Below are 24,092 nucleotides of genomic sequence, written 5' to 3'. Positions count from 1 at the left end.
TCCAAACCACCACTTACAGGTGACACAGACTGGACACATTCTACAGCAATAAGAGTGCAGGATGGTCACCTTAAGATAGAGAATGGGTCCTTTATAGAGAATATTTCTTTGTGTTTCTCCCTCAGTTTTTCTTGCGTTTTGGCTTTGAATAACCTGCTTAGAAGCCATCCAGGGATCACCTATCACAGCATCCCTGATTCTGAAGATTTTATTAAAAAAGATGGGGCACTTCATTTTGAGGAGAATCCAGGACGTTCCTGTTTCTCTCTCTGTTCACTGGTCACTTATCACCATTTAGCACAGCATGGAAGAGAGGGCAGAGGATAAATCTCCATATGTTGGTAAATTAAGAAATTATAAAGTAAAATTCAATAAGCGAAACTACATTTTAAGAAATAAATTAGGGTGACTAGACTATAAGACAATAAGGAATGTCACCAAGTTGGGAAGAAATATAATAACTGAAAATTAATGTAGTCAAGGATACTTTAAGGAAAATATTCTCACATCTTGTATTTAAGGTAACAGAACACTGGAAGATTCTAGGGAGTCACTGTTGATGTTTCCCCAAAGATGTCTCCACTGTTCCATTCTAAGAACATGCCTCATCATTATGAGCATCATCAACAGTGACAGGAATTCCATAGAAGTTGTCTACTCACAAAAATGGCTGGGAAGACATGGCCCCTAATATTCAGGGGGTAGAAGCACTTGATGTCCTCGAAGATGAGTCATTTGGTTCCCAGTACCCATGTTAGGTAGCTCATAACCTGTAACTCCAGCTCCAGGGGATCTGTCTCCCTCTTCTGGTAAGCATTTGCACGCATGTGCACATACTCCCACCCAGAAACACACACATTGATATAACGACGTAAATCAACAAAAATGTGTCTGGTCTGTGGACTCCAGCATCAGAAGGATGTAGAGAGATTAGAACAGGGCCAGGAAAAGTTGCCAGGTTGGGAGATGAGAGGAAGATCAGGTATATTAAACTTCCTAGAAGAGAGTCATGAATTCTTAGTTCGGAATTATTCTTTGACATCATATATCCCAGATTGTTCCTGACAAATAACGAAAAGTTTAGTTGTTAGAAACCACTGTATGCCAGGATCGACTTTGACTCCTTCAGTGCTTTGTCGGCACTGATTTTTGCCCTATAGGACACAGCTGGTTATAAATATTAAGTTGAGTGCATTTTATTCTTTAAGCAAAATTTTAGCTATTTAAATGATAAAGTATGATTACTATTAGAAGTATATTAAAAATAACACAATTTTGAAAACTCTGAGAATACTTGAAAATACCAAATTATTGTCCTTGAATCTCAAATAGTGACATGCCAGGAATTTTAAAACACTAAGTAATGTTTTTGTTACATTGTATCATTGTTGATGCACAAATTGTATCACTGTTGCTGAGTAAATGTAGGTTTTTTTTTTTAACTAAAAATATTAAAAATAAACTGGAGACTTATAAGAAGTATTTATAGAAATTAAGTTTGTTATTTTTAATAAAAATAATAAAGAAAATTGGCTGTTTGGTACACATTTATAGAAATCAATTCTTTGAATACAAGAAATGACTGTTAATGAATATGGAACATAGAAAACACGGATGAGCTTGATAGGTTTAGTAACAGATTTGGTTCTAATTACTGTGAATAGAGAAAGAAAAAGTGACTCAGTTAAGACAGTTAACTGACTATCAAAAAGAGCATCTGAAGTGAAAACTGAAGCGCTACCATATGCTGGGTTAGTTCAGATTTCAAAGATGGTTGTCATGACATGCCACTATATATTCTATAACTCTCAAGAGAGGACTTTCTTCTGGCAACAGAATTCTAGACTAGATGTGTATACATAGGACCTGAAACTAAAGGTAAAATAAAATCTGGGAATTACAGAAGGCCCCAAATTTTCTTTAGGAAAGTTAGATTTTTAATTAACTCAATAAGGGAGTAATGGAAAGTCCTTTATCTCACATCTTCATTGAGGAAAAAATATCAGAATTGGGACGGTCCTTTACTTGGTAACCTATCAAAAGCTCAAAGGGTCTTTACAACAATGTTGTAAAAGGGGCCAAATTGTTGCTCAATTAATAATAAAACCTATTAAAACTAATATTAAACTTAGCTGATGCTCACAGTATCTTTGTGAAATCCAGACCAAATGTTTTTTTAAGCTAATATTAAAAATGTGAGCACGGCATGAGACAGAATTGTGGGTCTTGAACTTGGAAACCTAGGTTGGAGTTAAGGTTTAGTTAGGTAACTAATACCCAACCATTTCCTGTTCTCCGATCTCCTCGCCGTACAAACATGCACAGCATTCTTGGAGAGTCATGGGCTCCAAGAATTAAATGAAATATTGTATTATTGGCTGATGCCTGGAACATAGCAAAGGATTAATAAATGTGATTTTCTTATTGCAGTCACAGAAATCTAGCACTTCAGTAGTCCACACCCTCTCTGGACAGTGGTGGACACTGTTGGGTCTTATGCTGTATGGAACTAACCTAGTGTGATTAAGGGAGTGACACTTGGAAAGTTAATATGTGACTTGTGAGAAGATGCCATTTAGTAGCATTTTTAACTTTGGATCATGACTGTAGTTTCCCCCCTCCTCTCTCTATCTCTCTGTGTCTCTCTGTCTCTGTCTCTCTCTTCCTCTTTCTCACACACACACTCAAACACCACACACACACACCCACCCACACACACACACACACACTTCCTAAGCAAGCTAACACTCAAATTCTTTGACTGACTATAGAAATTAAAAAAAAAAAAACAAAACCCTACCATCATAATGGGATATTTCACTCACTTGCTTCGTGATAGCTAACCTTGCACACAGTAGACATTTTCACCCTTGGCAGTTCATCACTCTTTTCATATAGGTTTATTTGTTAAAATTTTCCTTTTTGTGTATTTGGGTATATGCAGTACATAAATGTGTGCGTGGATGCATGCATGGGTGTGGATATGTGTACACTAAGGTGTGTCAGTGTGTGAAGGTCAGAGGGCAACCTCAGGTGTCCTGTTCTCCTGCTCCTCATGGTAGTTTTTGAGGCGAGCAACCTCACTGGCCCACTGGCCAGCGGCCTGAGTAGCCAGCAAGCTCCCAGCATCTGCTTTGTACTTCCACCACTGAGACTGTAGACAAGTGCTGGCTTTTGCTTGGGTTCTGGAGATCCACACTCAGGTCCTTTGTGTGCACAGCAAACACGTGCTGACAGAGACATCACCCCAGTCTCAGAAATTATTTCAAAAGGTCTTCCTCATTGTTGAAAATAGATTCAAATTAAAATTACTTTTATAGACATAGGTGTTATATGCAGAACTTGAGAAGTGGCTCAGCAGTGTATAGGGCTCTGACAGAGGCCTGAACTTCAGTTCCCAGTGCCCTTGTCCAGCAGTTCACAACTGCCTGTTAATCCAGCTCTTCCAGTCCCAACTGAGTCATCTCTCCAGTCCTAAACATATGCTTTAAATGACAGGAAAGTCATGAATCAAGGAATGTGACTTCAATATATACTCATGAGAACACAATTAAAAAGCTCATCTTAAAAAGTTACGTGGAACTTTCTGCTACAACCATAAGGTAAACCTAAACAAACTACATTTAATAAAAGTAACATGCTTGACTCTCCACTGCTTTTGCTTGGTCCCACTCCTTCAAATCTTAAGTCAGATTATCAGCACATACTCTATTATGATCTAACCAGCTTTTGTGGTTAGTTTTTCTTTGAGACAGCATTTTGTTATGTAGACCAGATTGGTTTTGAACTCAGGAACCTGAGACAGAGGGCTGGAATTACACAAATACTAACAAGGAAGATGCTCCTAAGACCATAAACATAGATCCAATCAGTGAAAACATTGCCTGGGCTTTCTTCGCATCTCTCTTGACTGTAGTTTATCATTTGTCAATAGAACCATCACATATGGGTGTAAATCTGTAGTGAATAAGTACGATTCCAATGCTTGCTAACACAACCATAGCTAACAGATCAAGGTTAACACAATCCCCAAGAAACACAGATGGTAAAAATTTTAAAAAATTGAGCATAGAAAACCAGCTTACTGTTTCACCAATTTTCCCAATATCTCCTTGGTCTCCCACTTCTCCCTGTTGATCAAGAATATAAAATTGCAGAAATGACTATTTGTCAACCACATTAATCATGGCTTCTTCTGTTTCCAGTCTACATAATTATCTAATAACAGGAGAAACAGCGATCTCAGTTATTCAAACTTATTTATAGAATTTTTGTGAAATATGGCCTTTCCCCAACTCGTATTCAAACAATAATTGTTTACATATTGAAGTCACATCCCCCAATTCATTATTGAAGTCACATCCCCCAATTCATTTCTTTCTGTCATTTAAAAAACCCGTTTAGGGCTGGAGTGATGGCTCAGCGGTTAAGAGCATTGACTACTCTGGCAGAAGACACAAGTTTGATTGCCGCACCCACATAGCAGCTCACAACCATCTGTAAACCCAGTTCCTGGGGAGCTAGTGCCCTCTGCTGGCCCCCACAGGTACTGAACATTTGTGATACCCAGACATTCATGCAGACACATTAAAGGCTTTGATAAGTTACATTTTTAAAGAGTTTACTTCGTTGCATTGTTTTCCACTGCTGCCAAGCCTGAAGATCCAAGCAGAGGAAAGAAGTATCCCCTGGACGTTGCCCTTTGACATTCGCCTGTACCCCTGTACACTGGGGCATGCAAATGTAAACATAGTTTCAAAACGAATAAAAGGCACTATAAAAGATGTTAAGAATATAATTAAAGGCCTTGCACCAAGGACTATGCACTTCTAAGACAGATGACCCCAAAGTCAGCCTCAGAGTAAGCGCCTATGAGCCCCAGTCAGCAGAGCTGGCAGCTGGAGGACCTTTGCTTATAACTCCCGAGGTGCAATATTGTAGTCCACAAGTTCTGTGAACCCAGAGGTTTCCATTACTCACTCCATAAGAAATCTGACCGAATCAGAGTTACTTGGCACCAACATCTAACCTAAGAAAACCCTTTCGTGGTTATTTCTCCCAGTTACTTGGAAAATACCTGCATTTTAGTGCAGGGGTCTTAGTGCGTGTGGTTTGGGTGTGCTGCTCTCAGCCCAGTTCAGGTGTGGAGTAAAACCTACTATATGACCCAAACTACTCTTCGTAACTCCAAATGATGGATTCTGAAGCTCACTGGAGCTGTGCCCTACAAGCAGGGGACGCTTCGCTTCCATAACAGAAGGTAAGGACTGCTTAACTGAACGTAGAAGACTGATTTTTGACACCACACACAGCAGATGTGGCTGGATCTACAGTTATTTTTATAGAAAAAAAAGATTAGTTTAAAATTAAAATGATTAATTCTCTTGAAGTATAGGATACCAAGACATTAAGATATCAAACAGTACGATGGCCACTGGTGACATGTGGCATAGGCTGGTATGAACTACAGTTGACAGAAGTGTAAAATACATATCCAGTCTTAAAGTCATTGTACAAGGGCTACAAAGTATCTCAATAAGGTTTTCAATATTGATTACACACGGGAGTGATAACATTGTTATACCTTGTATTAATTATACTATTGAAATGAAGTCCCCCCCCTTGACTTTGCACTATGGCTCACATCTGTGTGTGATGCTACATGTCTACCAAGTCTATTGATTTTAAGCACTGAAACCTAATAGCCATCACAAGGAATAGTCTATGGAAATTTTCTGTTCAATTAATATACATTTAGGTGAGTAGCACCAGTGAGACATCTGTAGGGTGCTGTACTAGTTATTGACGAAGAATTCATTGGAGAACATTTGTAGGACATAGATGGCAGAATAATCTATGAATAATTAGTTTTCTAGTCTATTTCTTTCCTCATCTAAAAATTGTATTTTCTTATAAAAGGAGATGGCTTTCATTGCCTACAGGGAGTTTGTTTGACAGCGAAGAGTTGAAGTAGCTTGCAGATGCCAGCATTCTTGGTTTAACGTTCAGAGCCTCAGAAGGTGTGCTTTAGCTATCAGTCTGTTGACACATCAAAAATGCTTTAAGTCTTCCTCCACTGACCTACAACTTGATTTCTAGCTTTTTTAGTAGGATTTAACAACATATAAATTTTATATGTTCCGTATATATGAAACAAGCCTTACTTTGGGAAATTTGGTAAGAATACCCTGTTATTTATGAGTTTTACATTTTACATTTGCAAAAAGTTAACAATCCCTATAAACTGGTCTGTCTCTTCCACACACTGAGTCTCTGTGCTGGTGTGTGTTTTTTATTGTAAAGATCATCTAAAACATGAAAGTAAAGCAAGAAACCATGGGCTAGCACAAGCTTTCAAAGCCTTACAGTGGTCAAAGCTATGCAATGATTGTATAAGGAACAGCCTCAGGTGAGCCAGTCATTAATTGTTTATTAAAGAACCTATGCTTATTAAGGAGATATTAATACATATATTTATTTCCTTGTATCTAATCTACAAATACTACCCTAATATTTATTTACTAAGTTCCATAAAGTTTATTACTTTGTATCTTATTTGTTAGGATATAAAATGTATCCTAACATTTCTTTATTAAATTGTATACCTATACAAATACAGATGGAGCTACATGGCTTATAAATTGCTCTTTGAACAGTTTTTAACATCTCACTGATTCCACATAAGTTGAAATTTGTTCATTTAATTTGTATATAAGTCATAGATTTATCTTCTTGAAAAATTGTATTTTCAAAATTTTCAAAAATTTCAACTTTTCAAACTTCAGACACTTACCTTTAAGCCTTCTAGCCCTGGTTCTCCCATATACCCTTTTCGACCTGGTTTTCCCTAAAAGAAAAAAAGGGCAATAAGCATAAACATATATTTAGTAGCCATCACTTATAAAGGTTTCAAGGTGTCCTAACATTTAGGAAATGCAGTCTGTTGAATGAAATGGACAACTTCAAGATATTCAATGCTCTTGTGAGGATAGAGAGAACGCTACATCTGACCACATAGAATGCACACTTCAGTGAAGATGATAAAAAATTTAAAATGCATAATATATGTATTATGAACACATATGCATGTATATATGCATATGTGCACACATGTCATATTAAGTAGTGGTAAATATAAAGGACAACAAATTAAGCAGGGAAGGGAGATATCAACTCTTGCAATTTTCATATGGTTTCTATGGAAGAAGGCTTCATTGAGAAGCTGGCACTGGAGTACAGATTTTAAAAAGTAGCAAACTATGTGGGCATTTCAGGAACCACAGTCCAGGTATAGGCAAAGGCACTCTGGGAAGACTATACAGAATACTGGAGTATTCCGTATAGTCCACACTGGAGTCAGTGTGGCAGAATGGTGATGCAGAAGATGGAGAAGAAGACAAAGTCAAGAAAGAGAATGGGGAATAGGAAACTGGGTCACATAAGACCTGATAAGTTTCAGTAGGTTATTTGGCTTTCATTTCCCTAAGGCAGGAAACCTTAGGGGAGCCTTGAGAAAGAATGCCGTATGACACATACTTGACAGATTCCCCTGATGCAAGGATAGAAGGAAAGAGTAAATGGGAGTCTGCTGCAGCGATCCAGTGAGGAATGCCCACAGTGTGGCTTAGGGCTGCAGCAGAGGCATCTGGGAGAAATGGTAAGACGGGAAGATGGTGCAGAGTTCCAGGAGCTGTTGATGGCTCACATAGGGAATGTGGGAGAAGAGAAGGAGAGGCAGCATGAACTCTGAAACTAAAGCGCCCAGTGGACCTTCCACCGGGAAGACTGCTGATTATAGTGTCAATTGTTGTGGAGGGTTTGGAATGTGGCTGGTTCAGAACCAAAATAGGGTGGGTCAGTTTTCAGTCCCCTTAATTAGCCATTTATAGCTTTCTTCTGTATATAACCTAACATCTCTGTGACTATTAGGTGTAGCGTTTAGAATGTACAGAGAGCTAATTTCCACCATCCAAAAGGCTAAGAATGAGGCCAGATCACACCTGAGACTCAAAGCTTCAGTTTCCCTGCTTTTCTGGAACCTAACCTATCTTACTAATGTTTCCACAAGTGTAATTGCAAAGTGTTGTGATTTAAATTTTTTCTTTGTTCTGTTATAACACAAACTTCATGCAACTGTTACTATATCGGAACATAGTGTTTAAGGTAACCCGAATCTGTGTTCCTGGGTGTGGTCACTTATTTTTCACTCCAGAGTAAACTCACTCTTTTGAGGCGATGGTTATGTTTTCGCATCGACAACTAAATATTTTCAGTTCTGATTGGAAGATATTGTTCTGAAATATTTGTCGAAGAAGTAGTGAGGATTGTTAGAGAGGAGAAGTTTATACACTAAGACTTGGGATTTCTAAACTTTTGAACTTGAAGAGATTAACATAATAGGAAAGTTGCTACCAGAGACCTAGGACTTTTGTCATAATCTTTACTATGTAAATAAATCAAATGATTTCCAGAAGACAGAGTTGATTTTCCTAAGTCCTCCGACATATGGGTATTGACTACTATGATATTTCAAGGCTGGGAAATGGCTGATGGCTTCAGCAGTGGAAGCAACTGCTCTGTCTGCCACTGTTGGTCTGGAAGTGCTGGGACCCAAGTGGGCAGAGAAGAAGCAGAGGAAGCACAGAGAGGGGACTTTTACTGAGGGGAGAGGAACGGAACAGCACTTGGAAGAGAGAGCAAACCCTGTTCATTCTGCTTTTATTTTTAAGGTGGAAGAAATAGTAGTTGGCCTGTATGCTGGTAAGAATGGTTCCCTGAATGGAAAATGATCACCATGGCAGGAGGCAGGAGTTATCGGATGAGTTCTCTGCGTCGCCAAAGGATGTGGTAAAATAAAGAGTGAAATGGAAATTCTGACTTCAGGAAGATCAACCATCTGACTATTCACCAAACAAGACGAAAGGCTGAAGAAAAAGGGAAGGACAGACTGAGCTGTGCGGTGAAAACCGTGAACACTGGTGAGACAGACTGAGCTGTGCAGTGAAGATGGTGAACAATGGTGAGACAGACTGAGCTGGTGCCATGAAAATGGTGAACAATGGTGAGACAGACTGAGCTGGTGCTGTGAAAACAGTGAGCAATGGTGAGACAGACTGAGCTGGTGCCATGAAAATGGTGAACAATGGTGAGACAGACTGAGCTGGTGCTGTGAAAACGGTGAGCAATGGTGAGACAGACTGAGCTGTGCAGTGAAAATGGTGAACACTGGTGAGACAGACTGAGCTGGTGCTGTGAAAACGGTGAACAATGGTGAGACAGACTGAGCTGTGCAGTGAAAATGGTGAACAATGGTGAGGCAGACTGAGCTGTGCAGTGAAGATGGTGAGCAATGGTGAGACAGACTGAGCTGTGCGGTGAAAACTGTGAGCAATGGTGAGACTTTCTCTGCTTTAAGCGACAGAGATGGGAAAGCAGAAGAATGAAGATGATATGGAAGTAAACAGTTTCAGAGAGGAAGTTATGAAATAGTAATTCAGAAACAAAAGAATAAAATGGGCAAGAAAATAGAACTCAGAATGTAACCAAACAGATAACGTTGGAAGCCTGTTAGGTGTTTGGAGTCATGAAGAAGATAAAGAACCATGAAAAGCACTGCGCAGGTGTGGGCATGCTCAGATTGGGAGACTACGCATCAGGAAGAAAAAGCAAGAGAAATAAGATGCCAGTGAGAGCTTGTAAGTGGAAATAAGGACACGCTGGAGAAAGGAAAGTGTGGGACTCCCTTAGCTGGACCCCATAAAACAATTCATAGCACACTGAGAAGAACCAGCCCCACTCCAGCCTACACCCAGCCCGGGGGTGTGTCAAGGACTGACCAGCAGAGGACAAGCATTAGCTCTGTCCTAGGATGCTAACGCAGTGGACCAACCTGGAGCCTGTCCGTCTATCTTTCCAGCCTTTGAGGTCTGTCTGGATTTGGACTTGACCCTACTCCTGCACTTGAACCTGATTCAGCCTCTCACCTGAATACAGGATCAGAAATGTAGTGAAGCGTGAAATAATTTCATTTTTTTCTGATACTGACTATTTTTCTTAACAATCCACTTTTATTAAAACTGGAACGTGCCATAGTGAAAATATTGCTTTTAATTCTTAACAAACAACTCACTTAAGCACCACAGGACACTATGGAACACTACTGTACTAAATCTACGCTGTAAGCAGGCATCGCTGCGTCACGGCACTTACAATCTTTGAAACCAAGTCATTCTGAACAGCCATGATGGGTTATGACTTGTGGCCCCGCTTAACCACCACTACAAGGGTTTGTTTGCTTGGGGAGGGAGTTAGCCTTGAAAATGTAATATTGAAAACTTATTTCCATATAATATCTTGCATAGTTTTCAGTATTAGGGCTAATTCACAAGCTTGAAGCAACCCTAGTTCCTCCAGATGGTCCTCCGCAAATGGAAGTTAAATAATACAGACTACTAAAGTGTATGTGGTTCTCTTGTTTTCTAGGGAAGAAAAATTTAAATGGCCTCACATTTACTAGGCTCAAATAACATTTTTTTCCCATTAGGAGCTCTTTCTTACAAAATAATAAATGTTTCTCTTTCATGTGAAAAGAAACATTGGCTCAAAACAGCCAGTAGGTGTTCCTGTGAGACAAATGCGTAAGTGACTAATTAATGTCTCACAAAATACAAAGCAAAACCTAAGAGTGTGTAATTTGTGACATGCTCAAATAAAGAAGCAGACACACTTCACACAAGCTCAATACCTCTTAAATATAACACACATATCCTAATTATTGTAATTGCAAGCTCTGGCTATGGATACAAAAATTACTCAAATTTATTTCCAGATCTTAGAAAACAGTAGTTTGCATATTACAAGGTGGTACTATCTGGTTACAATTAGGGGGAAATTACCTGCTAGTCTTCCACAATTTCTACATTGGTATATCAATAAATCAGAATTTTCCAGAATATCACTGGGAACCCTTTAATAATTTCTACAAATTTCTAGGACCATAAAACCACTGAGAAGATTATAAGTGATAATTTATAATATAATAAATGGGTTGGGCATTTAGCTGGGTGACATAATGATCATTTACTATGTTCAGGGTCCTGGGGTCACCCCATAGCTCTGGGAAAAAAAATTTCTAGAAATATTCAGTTATCAGCTTACTTTGTTTTTGGTGTTTTAGGATCATAATGGTTCTAGCTTTTGTCTTTCATTATTAATTAAAATATTATACTCTCAAACTATTACAAGACTGTCTTAAAGGCAAACCACATGCAGAAAAATATTTTAATTAATTTATTTTGAGAGTGTATATATTATAGTTCTCTTCAGCAAACATAAAACAAAAATAGTTTATCTTTTCCAACAAAAATTATACAATTTAATTTTATAGTTAAAAATTTTACCTTTTAATTTTTTTTTGAGATAATAAGACATTTACAACAAGGGGTTTTCTCCCTTTTCTTCGTCCCAAATCCTCCAATTGAGACAAGGTCTTACTGTACACCGACACTAGCCTGGAACTTGTTACTACTTCCAGGCAGACTTTGTCCTCAGGATCTTCTTGCTTTCTCTCCAAGTACTGAAGTTACTAGCAGGTACTTTTTTACTGGGATTCAGGAAATCATTCTTGTGATACTTACCCTAGATCCCAGCTCTCCAAAGGGTCCAATTGGCCCTTCTTCTCCCTTAGAAATAAATCAGAACAAATCATGGCCTAAAATAGTGTTTAAAAACAGAAAACTCTATGCATTGTATTTATTCTGAAATCTGAAGCTGGTCGGGGATACAACAAAAGTTCTACTATAACTCAAATGCAACTCTGTCCTTGGCAGATGAAAATCAACACACACATTTACAGTATATTTAACAATCACTTATATGGAATGTGCTCCAGGCCCAATTGCTACTTCATTCATTCATTCTCTTCCCCTCTGCCTTCCTCCTCCTGCTTCTTCTTTTAAGATTGAGTCTCTTCTGTGGCCCAGGCTTGCCTCAGACTTGTGCTCATCCTACCCCAGCTTTGCAAGGGATGGGATTATAGGTGGTGTTGCCATACCTAGCTAAAGGCCTGAGTTTGTCAATTTTAGTCAATTTTAGTTTTGTCTGAGACTCCAGACACCAAAAGCACACCTGATCCAATCTGAATGTAGCTTTCAGAGCTCACTATGATTTACTCAAATGATGCTTACTGTCAAACAGTATATTCTTCACTAATTTTTAGTCAAATTAGGTATAATGTCACAAAGTGTAAAACTCTGGTATGTTTTTCTAAGAGTCAGGACTGAATGGTGGAAAGAGAACAGAGATGAAACATAATCAAAGAAAACCAGCTCTAGGCATCATTTTCAAAGAAGAAATAAAAAGCAAGTGTGCTCCATTTGCAAATGTGTTAATATGTATTTATTTTCTCACCTTTAAGAGAATGGTTGATATTAGTTTATGTTACCACTCTTGACTGCATGTATAGACCTCCTTAGCATCACAGGCCTTATATATTTGATAAACAGACATTCGTTCAATTGACAAGTCATTTAAATATAACTTAGTCACAAATATAAAATAGTCATAAGTAGTAAGCATGATAAATACAGGTGAGTTTTGTTCTGTTTTCAGATTCTTCAACACTTCATTGGCGACTACTAAAATACATTACCAAAGAGAGAACTCTGTAAAATGATTCCAAATTCCACCTATAAGTGCCAATATAAATAACTTGAAATCCTTTACAGAGAAAATCGTTCACACCAAGGAAATTCTTTTCATTAAGCAAAACATTGAAGTGTCTCAAAAATAAAAAAGATAATTCCAACTAAAAAATTGCTGACTGGACATGAATTTCCTCCATACCTGAATTCCTTTGAGACCTGGAGGCCCAGGGGGCCCTCTGCTTCCAAGATGTCCCTATAAAAGCAACACAAATTTAAAAGATGGAAATTATACACTGATACATTTTTATTTTTGGTTGTGAGCCTAGCCTTTAATGGCTGAGCCATCTCTCCAGCCCAATACATTTTTATTATCCACCAGTACCACAAAGGTGGGAATACTGTTGGGTACTATTTTTCATTAAGCAATATCAAAGTGCGATGAGATTGAAGAGGAGCAAAACCACAAAATATCTAGAAGATGCTAAGTTTCGAACAACTTTTTGTTATTTTTCAACTCTCTGACATCTTTTAGGACAATTCTTTTTATTTAAAGCAATGGGCACAACTGTTGTCATTGTGATAGTAAATATACAACTACATAAGGTATTCCAGAAGTCTTTGGAGACATCAGTAGAATGTAGCATTTGTTATTCATATAAACGGCCCTTCAACTCCATCACACATGTTACTAAAATGAGAAGGGTAATTTGCAGAAGAAATGAACCTTATCACCAGGACTTTTAAAGACTATTAAATTCTTCTGTTAACAATAAAACATTTTAAAACCTGATTGCTCACTGAATGAAAACTTGTTCAAAATAACTGTGCAAATGATCTTCTGTTCATCCAACACCATCCAACATCCATTCAGCATGGCATTTTATTTATTTATTTTTTTGAATTGAGTAGATATTTGTTCCTTTTTTTTTTTTAGATATTTTCTTTATTTACATGTAAATTTCTCCTTTCCCAGTTTCCCCTCCAAAAAACAAAGAAACAAACAAAAACAACACAAACAAACCCCTGTTGCCTCCCCCCTCCCCATACCTGCCACCCCACCCTCTCCCACTTATTGGCCCTGTCATTCCCCTACACTGGGGCACAGAACCTTCACAGGGCCAAGCTCCTCTCCTCCCATTGATGATCGAATTTGCAATTCTCTACTATACACACAGCATGGCATTTTATTAGTGGTCTTGTTAGAAGTGTGCAAGTCTCACAGGAGTTTCATGTGCAGCCCTCCTAAGTTTATTTCACGTGACTGTTATAATGTTTCTGTCACAATTAAGAGGATTTTTTAAATATCTGTTTCAACTGTAACATATAACTCCATGACACTGACGAATAAATGTGCCCTGGGGACTTGCATTTTAATTTGGAATTCATCAGTGACAAGCAATACAGCATCTTTCTATAGCTCTTCCTCTTTCCTGGCTATGCTTTAGTTCAGGAAAATGTGAGACATGAATATTTTATCTCCCGAGAAACTATGGCACTCGGGCTAGGAAGACGACTTTTAATGGGCTTTCCCCGTTTCTGAAAGGAAAAGATGCATTAGGGAATGGAAATGAAAATACACTATTTTATTTAGTCCAACACATTGATACGTTTATGACAAAATCACTTTAATTTCCCCCAAGGAAACATTTGTTTCCACTCTTGACCTCGTGGTTTGAGGTTAAATGTCTCCAACCCTGAATATAATGGTAGATATGCCAGAGAGACTGGATTTTGTCAATTTATTCAACATTCCTAGAGACAGTTTGCGGTTTGAGGTTAAATGTCTTCAACCCTGAATATAATGGTAGATGTGCAAGAGAGACTGGATTTTGTCAATTTATTCAACATCCCTAAAGACAGTGATTGGTTTAGCAGTGAGCAAAGGACACACATTCCCTCTCCCAATTTCCAGCTTCAGTGAAACTATGGCGTAAACAGAAGAGCCAGTTAAGATGCCCCAATAAAGTAAAAGACACCATGTGTCAGTTGGAACATTGATATTGTTGAAATGTCCAGGGTACAGTGTCAGTTGGAACATTCATATTGTTGAAATGCCCAGGGTACTGTGTTGGTTGGAACATTGATATTGTTGAAATGCCCAGGGTACAGTGTTGGTTGGAACATTGATATTGTTGAAATGCTCAGGGTACAGAAGTAGACCAGTACATTCAATGCTTCACTGTAAAACTCCAGAGCTGTCTTTTGTAGAAACATGAAAAGAGCCTAAAACTCATACAGAACCACAAATGATCCCAACTGGAAAGAAACATGAAGCTGGAGTCATCATGTTTGATGACCTTAAAACATATCACACAAAGATGATGAACTCACCCATCTGCAAGCTGCCACAAGAACATGCAACGTTTAAGCCAACAGAACAGGAAATCCAAAAATAAACCTATCAAAGTCTCCTTGGTAAGGACTCTACATGAGAAAAGGGCAATCTCTTCAACAGCTCAGGATGAAACTGAGCCCCCTTGTAGTCCCTTACTTCAACAGACTAAAATGGAGTAGACTTGAATATGAGATCTCAAACCATAGTCATATTGAAGAAAACATAGGGAAATGTCAAAATGCTGCTGGTGCTGATGTCATCAAAGCACAAACAATGAAAGTACAAATAAGGAAGCAAGATGATCTCACACCTTGCTTGTCTACCAAGGACATGGGCAACACTGCCAAAGGGCAGCCTGCGGGGCGGGAGAAAATGTCTGCAAGCCACATACCCGATGTTGCATTGAAATCAAAATGTACTACTACAGCTCACCTCAAAGTGCTACATGATCCGCTAAAATTTGGGCAAATGATTCAGGGTATACATCCAAAAGAATTGTAAACAGACTCTCAGAGATCTGCATGTCTATCTGATGACATTATTTACAATAGCCAAGAGTCTGGCTACTCTCTCATCTGCTGATGAGCGAGTAGAGAAAATGTGTTATATACAAATGATGCAACTTTTAGCTTTAAAAAGAAGGAACTGTTGTCACGGGCTTGAAGGCATTATGCTAATGCAATTAGCCAGTCTCAACACAGCAAATTTTTCAGTATTCAACTCATATAAGGTATATAAAGTACCCCAAATCAGAGAAGCTCATAGTAAATTGGCCTTTCCTGGAACTGAAATAATCAAGGGATCCTTTTTTAGTGGGCACTTTAAACAAGCAAGATGAAAAGGTTCTGGAGATCTGCCATACAACAACAAACATACATATTTTAAGTATTATGATACTACACACTCATGAAGCTGTTAGGGAGACACTCTAACGTTTCGGGTTTTGCATAAATGAACATGCTTGCGTACACACACACACGCACACACGCACCACTTTTCTACAAGTTTGTTGGGATTGTGGTTTATAAGCTTCAATTTTATATTTTTACATTTAATATCTATCACAATTTTCTTCATACCCTCCTGGAGTAGGATGGACCTCTTTTTTTCTACCCTGTGCTTTTACTGTAACTATTTTATAGGATCTCCACTTGACTAAATCTAACCTACTCAACTCAAATCCCAATTCATCTGTGAATCTCCAAGAAATAGGGTCACCCTGACTAGCCCCTCGTCTAAAACTCCTAACTATCCACTTATCCCCTGCTGCTTTTAACCTTTCCCACGAGGAAGACATGTGTCTAAAAGATTATGAATTCCTAGTACAGAGAAGACTGTCTTAATCTCGTTTTCTAGTTTCTGCTTAATATGTTACAAGCAATAAGTCAGAAAAATTTACCCACTATACAAACTCAATAAATATTTCTCAGCTGACTAAACACTGCCTAGAGAACAGAACTGTTAATTCAATAAGTATGCATACAAAATCTTGACTTAGTGGATGGGAAGTCATGTAGAAGAATGATTTAAGGTCATGCATCTCTTTCTTGCTAAGTTGGCTTCCCCCTATACAGATAAACATATGACATGCTGATGAGTTAGTCAAGGCAAGAACTACTTCAGTGTATTATACCACAAAATCTCACAGATACCAGGCTTCCTCTGTAAGCGTATTGGGACTGTAATACAACACACAGTAACAGCTGGTTTCAGCATTCTCCATTCCATAGCCAAATCAACAACACAAGCCGGTGGAGCAACCCATACAGTATTCCTCTGTTTACTGGAGAGCAGAGACTATTTATTGAGTCCTCATACTTTCTCCAGCAACGAGCAGAGGATGTGGTTTTGTTGATGTTATGGTTTTCTTAAAAGCAGATTGCCAAATGGAGTGTCTCCCAGGAAGGCTTACTGAAGAATGTTTGTAGCTGTATACAAATACATACGCACACACACTCAGAACTCTGCAGTCAGTAGGACCATAATGAACAGAAGATGAAAGGCTTTTACAGAGCTTTTCCCTGGAAAGAATTCTCCTTTTGCTGAACACAGGCAAGCATTTCTTCTTAAATACAGTGTGCATGGTTTCCTTTTTAAAAATATGTATTTATGTTTATTTCATGCGTCTAGGTGCTTGCCTACATATATGTATTCAGACTATGTATGTATCTGGTACTCACCAAAGGCACAAGAGTGTGTGTGTCATGTCCCCTAGAACGAGACTTACAGATATGTTTGTGAACCACCATGTACGTGTTGGGAACAAAAGCTGAATCCTCTGCAAGAAGAGCAAGTGTTTGTCCCACTGAGCCATCTCTCCAGCCCTTCCATGGTATTCTTGGTGATTATGCCAATACAGCTTTAATAATTTACATTATTCCCACTTCCTAAACAAGACATGTCATAAAAACAAGGTTTAATGTGTCTAGGATATAGTATACATTGATGAAGAATCATATCATACACATGGCATAAGTAGGCTGGCCTTATTTTTTTTTTTTTTTTTGCCTAGAAACAATTTCAAGACAAATGAGAAAGACAAAGTGTATAGACAAAATCATCTTTCTCATTCTCAAAACACAAAGTCATAGCCTTCTCATTGTTACATTCTCTAATTCTTTTGATAAAATAATGTCTCCTAAAAGTTGTTTTAAACTCCAGTCATGTACATAAGATGAATTAGTCCACATTATTGGTGTTACTGTATCTATAAGTTCCTATATTGCATAAGAACTTTTAGAACAATATTCTCCAAGAAGCAGTCAGGATCTGTTTTCAGTTCAACCACTGGTATTTGTTAAGTTATCTGGCTTTCAGGCCTTTGTCTATCTATGCATGTGCACACACACACACACACACACACACACACACACACACACCCATGTCCATGTATGACAAGTCACTCATGTAGAAACCAGAAGATAGGCCATGTCAATCTGTTCTGTCTTTTCACTGTGTGAGTTGGAATGTGTGATTGACCTACAGTCTTCAGGCTTGAAAGCAGGTGCTTTACCTCCTGAGTCAACCAGAAGACCCATCGATCCAATTTAACATTAAAAAGTTAATTACTATGTTATGTATGAGCCTGCTTACTTGTATGTGCACCATTTGCACACAGCTTTCAAAGGAGATAAGAAGGGGGCATCAAATTCTCTGAAATTTTTACCAGTGGGTATAAGCCACTCAAAGTGTTTGCTGGGGATTGAACCTGGGTTCTCTGCAAGAGCAGCAGGTGTTCTTACCTGCTGAGCCATCTCTCTAGCCTCCACTTTAAACATTTCAGTTGTAATACTAAAAGAGTGACCTAGAAGAGACTTCTTTAGATCACCATTACAACCATATTAAAAAGTTCAGCTGACTTTAGGGTTTTTTTCTCTTCCACCACACTGAAATGCAATATGGATCTCCACCAAGCATAGAACATATCCTTGCACATCAGTCAATGATTGTTTCCTGATTTCCAAAGACCAAACCTCACTTTTAGAGGTTCTCACAGAGCACCATCAACTCTTTTCAGCAACTTCTGTATTTATTATATATGGTGTGTGTGTGCCTACATGATTTTATTTGCATCATGTGTGTGCAGGAGCCCACAGAAGTCAGAAGAGGGTGTAGATTTCCCTAGCTGAAGCTACAGGGCATTGTGAGGTGCCATGTAGGTTCAGGGAACTGACCCTGGGCCCTCTTCCAAAGCAGTAATCTCTCTTAACCACTGACCTATCTCTCCAGCCCCTATCATCCTTTTAAACCGAGAGTTTGTCATAACTATGTTTCTTGTCAAACTAGAACCCTATCCACAAGAGGCTAACCCTTCTTATACAATGGTTATAATTTTACCCTTGGCACCTGACGTAACACAAAAGAGCAGTTCGATGTAGATTGAATGAATGAACTACTGAGTGAATGAATAAAGAGACAAAGGTGCTTATGTTCAAGTTCCTAAGCAGCTGAAGGCTGCAGTACACTAGACCAGAGGCATTGTAACACCATTCTCTATGTGATATGTCTTTCTTGCTTTCTTATTTCTACATTTTGTCTTAGTTTACTGATGGCTGTTATTTTTATATGACAAAATAAGTATCTTGTCATTCTCATTCAGATCTGCAAATTCTCCCAAGTTCTCCTATATTTTCCCCATTAAAGTTCAATACATTGATTAAATCAAAGTATCTGTTTTACCTTTTCTCTCTCTCCTGTCACATTCCTTATCAAGTTGTCAAGTTGCTGTTTTGTTTTTGTTTTTTTATATCTTCAAAGTTACTTTTACCATAGCTAGTTAATACATCATCCAGCCAGTGAACCTCAAGCTCCTATTGTGAAATTCCTAGCATTTTATTCTGGTCATTGTAATATATCCAAAAAAAATTTATCTCTTTTCTCAAAGATCTTGTGGTCTAGCAGAGAGGCAGACATGCATAAAAACAGATATAATATATGATGATAATTGTTTAATAGGGTTTTTTCAGGGGCACAGGGAAGGGGAAATAAATTAGATGCAAAGGAAACTTGAACAGTGTTGTGTGTGATGCCCAGGCACTGGCTGGCTGACAAGAAGTGCAGTAACAAAGGTTACATCCTGATCAAAGAACTGCATCCAAGAAGCTGGGAGGTTTGAACGGGCACAGCATGGTTTTTTAATCTATGAAGTCTGGCTAGAGCTGATCCTTTAAAAAGTGATGGTGACTTCTCTTTAACGTCCTTTAGTTTCAGCAGCAGAGATTAACTATGGAGCAGAGACTGAAGGAAGGACAAGCCAGCCTAAATATAGCTATCTCCTGAGAGGCTCTGACAGTACCTGACTAATACAGATGTAGAGGCTCACAGCCATCCATTGAACTGAGTACACGGTCTCCAATGAAGGGGTTAGAGAAAGGACCTATGGAGCTGGGGGGTTTGCAGCCCCTTAGGATGAACAACAATATGAACTAACTAGTACCCTCAGAGCTTCCAGGGTCTCAACCACCAACCAAGGGCTGCACATGGAGGGGTCTGATTGTTCTGGCAGCATGTGTATAGTAGAGGATTGCAAATTCGATCATCAATAGGAGAGGATCTTGGCCCTGTGAAGTTTCTGTGCCCCAGTGTAGGTGAATGCCAGGGCCAGAAAGTGGGAGAGGGCGGGGTGGCAGGCATGGGGAAGGGGGAGGCAACAGGGATTTGTTCTTGTTGTTTTTGTTTGTTTGTTTGTTTGTTTTTTGGAGGGGAAAGTGGGAAAGGAGAAATTTACGTGTAAATAAAGAAAATATCTAAAAAAAAAAAAAGTGATGGTGAGTATGAGTGTGTGCTGCAGAGTCAGGAGATGGTTAGGGCTCAGAGGGCCATGTGTTCAAAATAATGACGTGCGCGTCTTCTCAGAGATGCACTGCCGAGCTCGCAAGGACCCAAGCCCAAGCATGGCAGGCTGCCTGAGATGTACACTTTCCACAGGTTTATTTTCCTTTGGCATCGTCACTGCGGGGCTGAATGAAAGCCAGACTGGAGGCAGGGAGAGTAACTGGAGGTCTCTCACACACTAATCCCGGATAAAAAACGTAGAGGGCCTAAGCTACAACATTGGCAGTGAAAACGGTTTCAAAAAAGAAAAGGGGAAATTCTGAGTCAAGAGAAATGGTAAGAGGTTATAATTGATGGCACAAGGTTGCTAGGACTCCGGAGAGGGTTTGATGCGAAGCACATGTGGGCCATGTACGTGCGGAGGCATACTCCACAGCCGTGGAAAGGAAGTGAAATCTGACCACCCAGAGGGGCGGCGGTGGGGGGCAGGTGAACTTGCCAGGTAAAACACAGTATGCATGGATATGTTTGAATTTCAGATCAGCCGTGAGTGACATTTAGTTTCAATACTTTCCAAATACCTACGGCTCCATTCCCTCACAAGTTTCCCTTTCCTGAGTGTCACAGAGCCCACTTGTCACTTCACAGCTGCTCCTCAGTCACCGTGTTGGTCCAAGGGTTACCTTTCTGACAACCGTGGACCCCTTCCCTGTGCCTAATCACCGTCATTATCATGAGAAGGGTTTCCATGCTTGCTTACATCGGACATTTCTTTGGGGTGTGTGGATGTGACAAGTGGCTGGGATGCCCGGAAAGTGAGCCCACGTGTTCCCGTGTCTGTTACACCTAGCCTTTTCTGTGGCTGTTGAGATCTGAATTCTAATCCTCACACTGTGCATCAGATATTTCACCTCATATGCCATCTCTCAGCCCCCAGCCTGTAAAGTTCTTGAAAACATAGACTAGGCCATTCCATCTAGGATCCACTTGGGAGTCACCCAATAAATATTTGTTCAATGAATAAATGTTCTACACCAAATCCTTATTATTTCTCCAGGCCCATCTCCACTAGCACATCCTGTGCTCCGGCCCAGGGTGGTAAGTCTGCGGTCTGAAGTGGAAGCCTTATGCACTCGCCCTAATCTTCAGATAGAGCGGGAGGCCCACACCCACGGAGAGCGGCAGTCTGAGGAGCTCTGCCTCTCGGCCTCTGGACTTGGGCAAGGCGGCGCCTTCAGTGCCTTCCCAGCACCCCCTTATTATTTCTCACAACTGCATTTATTACTGTTCATTACTGTTATTGAGTGTGTGTCTGTGTACGGTTTTGTGCAGGTACTCTAGGAGGTCAGAGGCTTCCTAGGCCTCGGAGCTAGAGTTACAGGTGGCTGTGAATTATGTGATATGGGTTTGGGGATCAAACCTGGGTCCTCTGTAAGAGCAGTTTATGCTCCAAACTAACTACTGAGCCATCTCTCCAGCTCATTACCTAGATTTTGTAGTTCCTCTGTTTGCCTTCAACTTCTTCCTGGTTTAAACTGTCCTTCCCAGTGACTTAAGGGCTATCATAAACCAAATGGTATATGTGTAACTTAAATAACTGTGACTACTCCCTGATGCCCGTATGATCAAGTGTCTACAGTCTGATCATGGGTGTTCCCGACTCTGTGATCCCCATGCCAAGTATGAAGAACCCAGACTTGGCAGTCACCTCTGTGTGAAAACCCCGCCTCTGCTGCTTTAGAGCTACGTGACCGAGCACGGATCTTCTTTTTACATTTTCAAAATGTTTATTTATTGCATTCACAGATGCTGTGGTCAACGTTTGGATGGTGGAAGGAAACTTGGGAGCGTCAGCTCTTTCCTTCCACCCTGTAGGGTTAGGGTTCCAACTCTGGCTGTGGCTTTGTGGCAAGTACAGTTTCATATGCATACATTTGCATATACATACACATACATACACATAATACCATTCCATATGATATGTATATATACTATATACACATACACATACATATGTACATAGTACTGTTCCATCTGATATATATATATATACACATATATATACATGCACATACACACATACACATACATATGTACATAGTATTGTTCCATATGATATATATACACACATATATATGCATACACACACATATATATACATATGTACATAGTTCTGTTCCATATGATATATACACATATATATATGCATACATATGCACATATACATACATATATACATAGTACTGTTCCATATGATATATATATACATATGCATGTACACAATACACATATATATACACGCAATACACATACATGTATACATACATATACACACAGTCATATACATAGTACTGTTCCATATGATATATACACACACACATACACACACATACACACACACACACACACACACATATATACACACATACATACAAATACACATGCATATACATATATCGCTGGACAGCATAGTATACTGACAGGTGTAGCTGTTATTAGCATCTACCTCCCTGTCCTGACCTCTGCTCCTCTTTTCCTACTTAACAAACACCTTCCCCTTTAGCTTGAGTTCATTGACTCCCTCACCCTCAAATCCCAATCATCACCATGGTTTTGTTTTAAGGCCTGTTTACTTATGAGGCCCAGCTTGCATGGCCACCTGGAGCACATCAGGATACTGAAACTTTTAATGCTGACTTGCTTGTGTGTACACAGAGCAGCAGTAAAGGTGTGAAGGTGTGAGGTTTCTTTGTTTACAGCAGGTTTCCTTGTGTTACCTCAAGGCTCTGGGATAGCTCATGTTCTCTTACGGTAACAATGGGCATTTTATCAGTGCTAAAATGTTCCAGTAGTTGGAAATCTTTCACCCACTTACTCTCCATTGACTTTAAAGAGTTGCTCTCATTTTTTCTTTCCTTCAAAAAAATCCTTTGGAGTAATATCTATGATTTTCATATATTATCCCTCTAATTCCTACAAGAAATTCAGCAAATCATTTAAAACTGGCTGGATTCTGAACGCAAGACGTCTATTAATTACTGCTAATTCTGGTACTCTTAAGATCTTTTTTCAATACATATTAAGAATTTAAATGAGAAAATTCTATATATCTACATTCAATATGGTTTTTATTTATTTTTTACCTTTGGTCCTTCAGGTCCATTTTGTCCAGGAATGCCAATGTCTCCTGGAAAACCCTAGTAGATATAAAAAAGTAGAGAGTTTATTCCACAGCAAATCACTTTAAATCTATAAGCATATAAAACATTTGTTGTCTGTATCCTTTGCCAAGTTAAGACAATTTACTTTCTTCAAAATTTGATGTAAATGATTATTAAGCAATTATTCCATACTGGGATTAAAAAAAAAAACAGAATCCTAAAAAAAGAATTGACTTTATGTATGATTTTGTGAACTTTGCTGTGTGAAGAAAAAAAATGTAAGTTTGAGGCCAGCCTGGTGTACAGAGTGAGTTCCAGGACAGCCAGGGCTACACAGAGAAACCCTGTCTCGAAAAAACCAAAAGAAAAAAAAAAAGAAATGTATACTCTGGGAATTTGCATACCAGATTTAAAATATGGATTATGTGGAGAAAAATATGTGGAGGACATTTGTGTCAAAAGACAAATAAGGCAGTGTACCCAAAGGACTTCCTACTAGGCTGGTTGCCAAGGGTTATAAGGGAGTTAACACAGATTCATTGATTGCTTTACTGGTCAAAAGGAATCAGGTTCCCCTGATATTTATATTCATGCATATAAAAAAACTGTATTCATTTAATATTTTCAGGCCTTCTCTCTTTTTTTTTTTTGATTGATAGGTTTGATTTTAATTGTGTA

The 24,092-nt window shown here is 39.0% G+C and overlaps 1 protein-coding gene and 1 long non-coding RNA gene across 6 annotated transcripts in view; one reads left to right on the top strand and one right to left on the bottom strand.

Annotated features, from left to right (window-relative positions):
* The window catches only part of Col24a1 (collagen type XXIV alpha 1 chain), a 264,470-nt gene that overhangs the window by 140,035 nt on the left and 100,343 nt on the right, over positions 1-24,092 (bottom strand). For all 5 annotated transcript variants that reach the window (XM_031375746.1, XM_031375747.1, XM_031375745.1 and 2 more), the window contains 5 exons: positions 23,397-23,450; positions 12,844-12,897; positions 11,637-11,681; positions 6,794-6,847; positions 4,086-4,130 (listed from right to left, as the gene is read on the bottom strand). In XM_031375746.1, coding sequence (XP_031231606.1) covers positions 4,086-4,130; positions 6,794-6,847; positions 11,637-11,681; positions 12,844-12,897; positions 23,397-23,450 — 252 coding nt within the window. The remainder of the gene's footprint in view (positions 1-4,085; positions 4,131-6,793; positions 6,848-11,636; positions 11,682-12,843; positions 12,898-23,396; positions 23,451-24,092) is intronic.
* LOC116093903 lies at positions 358-10,461 on the top strand. Its single transcript, XR_004119883.1, has 2 exons — positions 358-809; positions 8,730-10,461. It is a non-coding gene; the product is annotated as an uncharacterized LOC116093903 (long non-coding RNA).

Source organism: Mastomys coucha, unplaced genomic scaffold, assembly GCF_008632895.1.
Source record: "Mastomys coucha isolate ucsf_1 unplaced genomic scaffold, UCSF_Mcou_1 pScaffold16, whole genome shotgun sequence".
Taxonomy (NCBI): Eukaryota; Metazoa; Chordata; class Mammalia; order Rodentia; family Muridae; genus Mastomys; species Mastomys coucha.
This window is presented reverse-complemented; position numbering and strand designations above follow the sequence as displayed.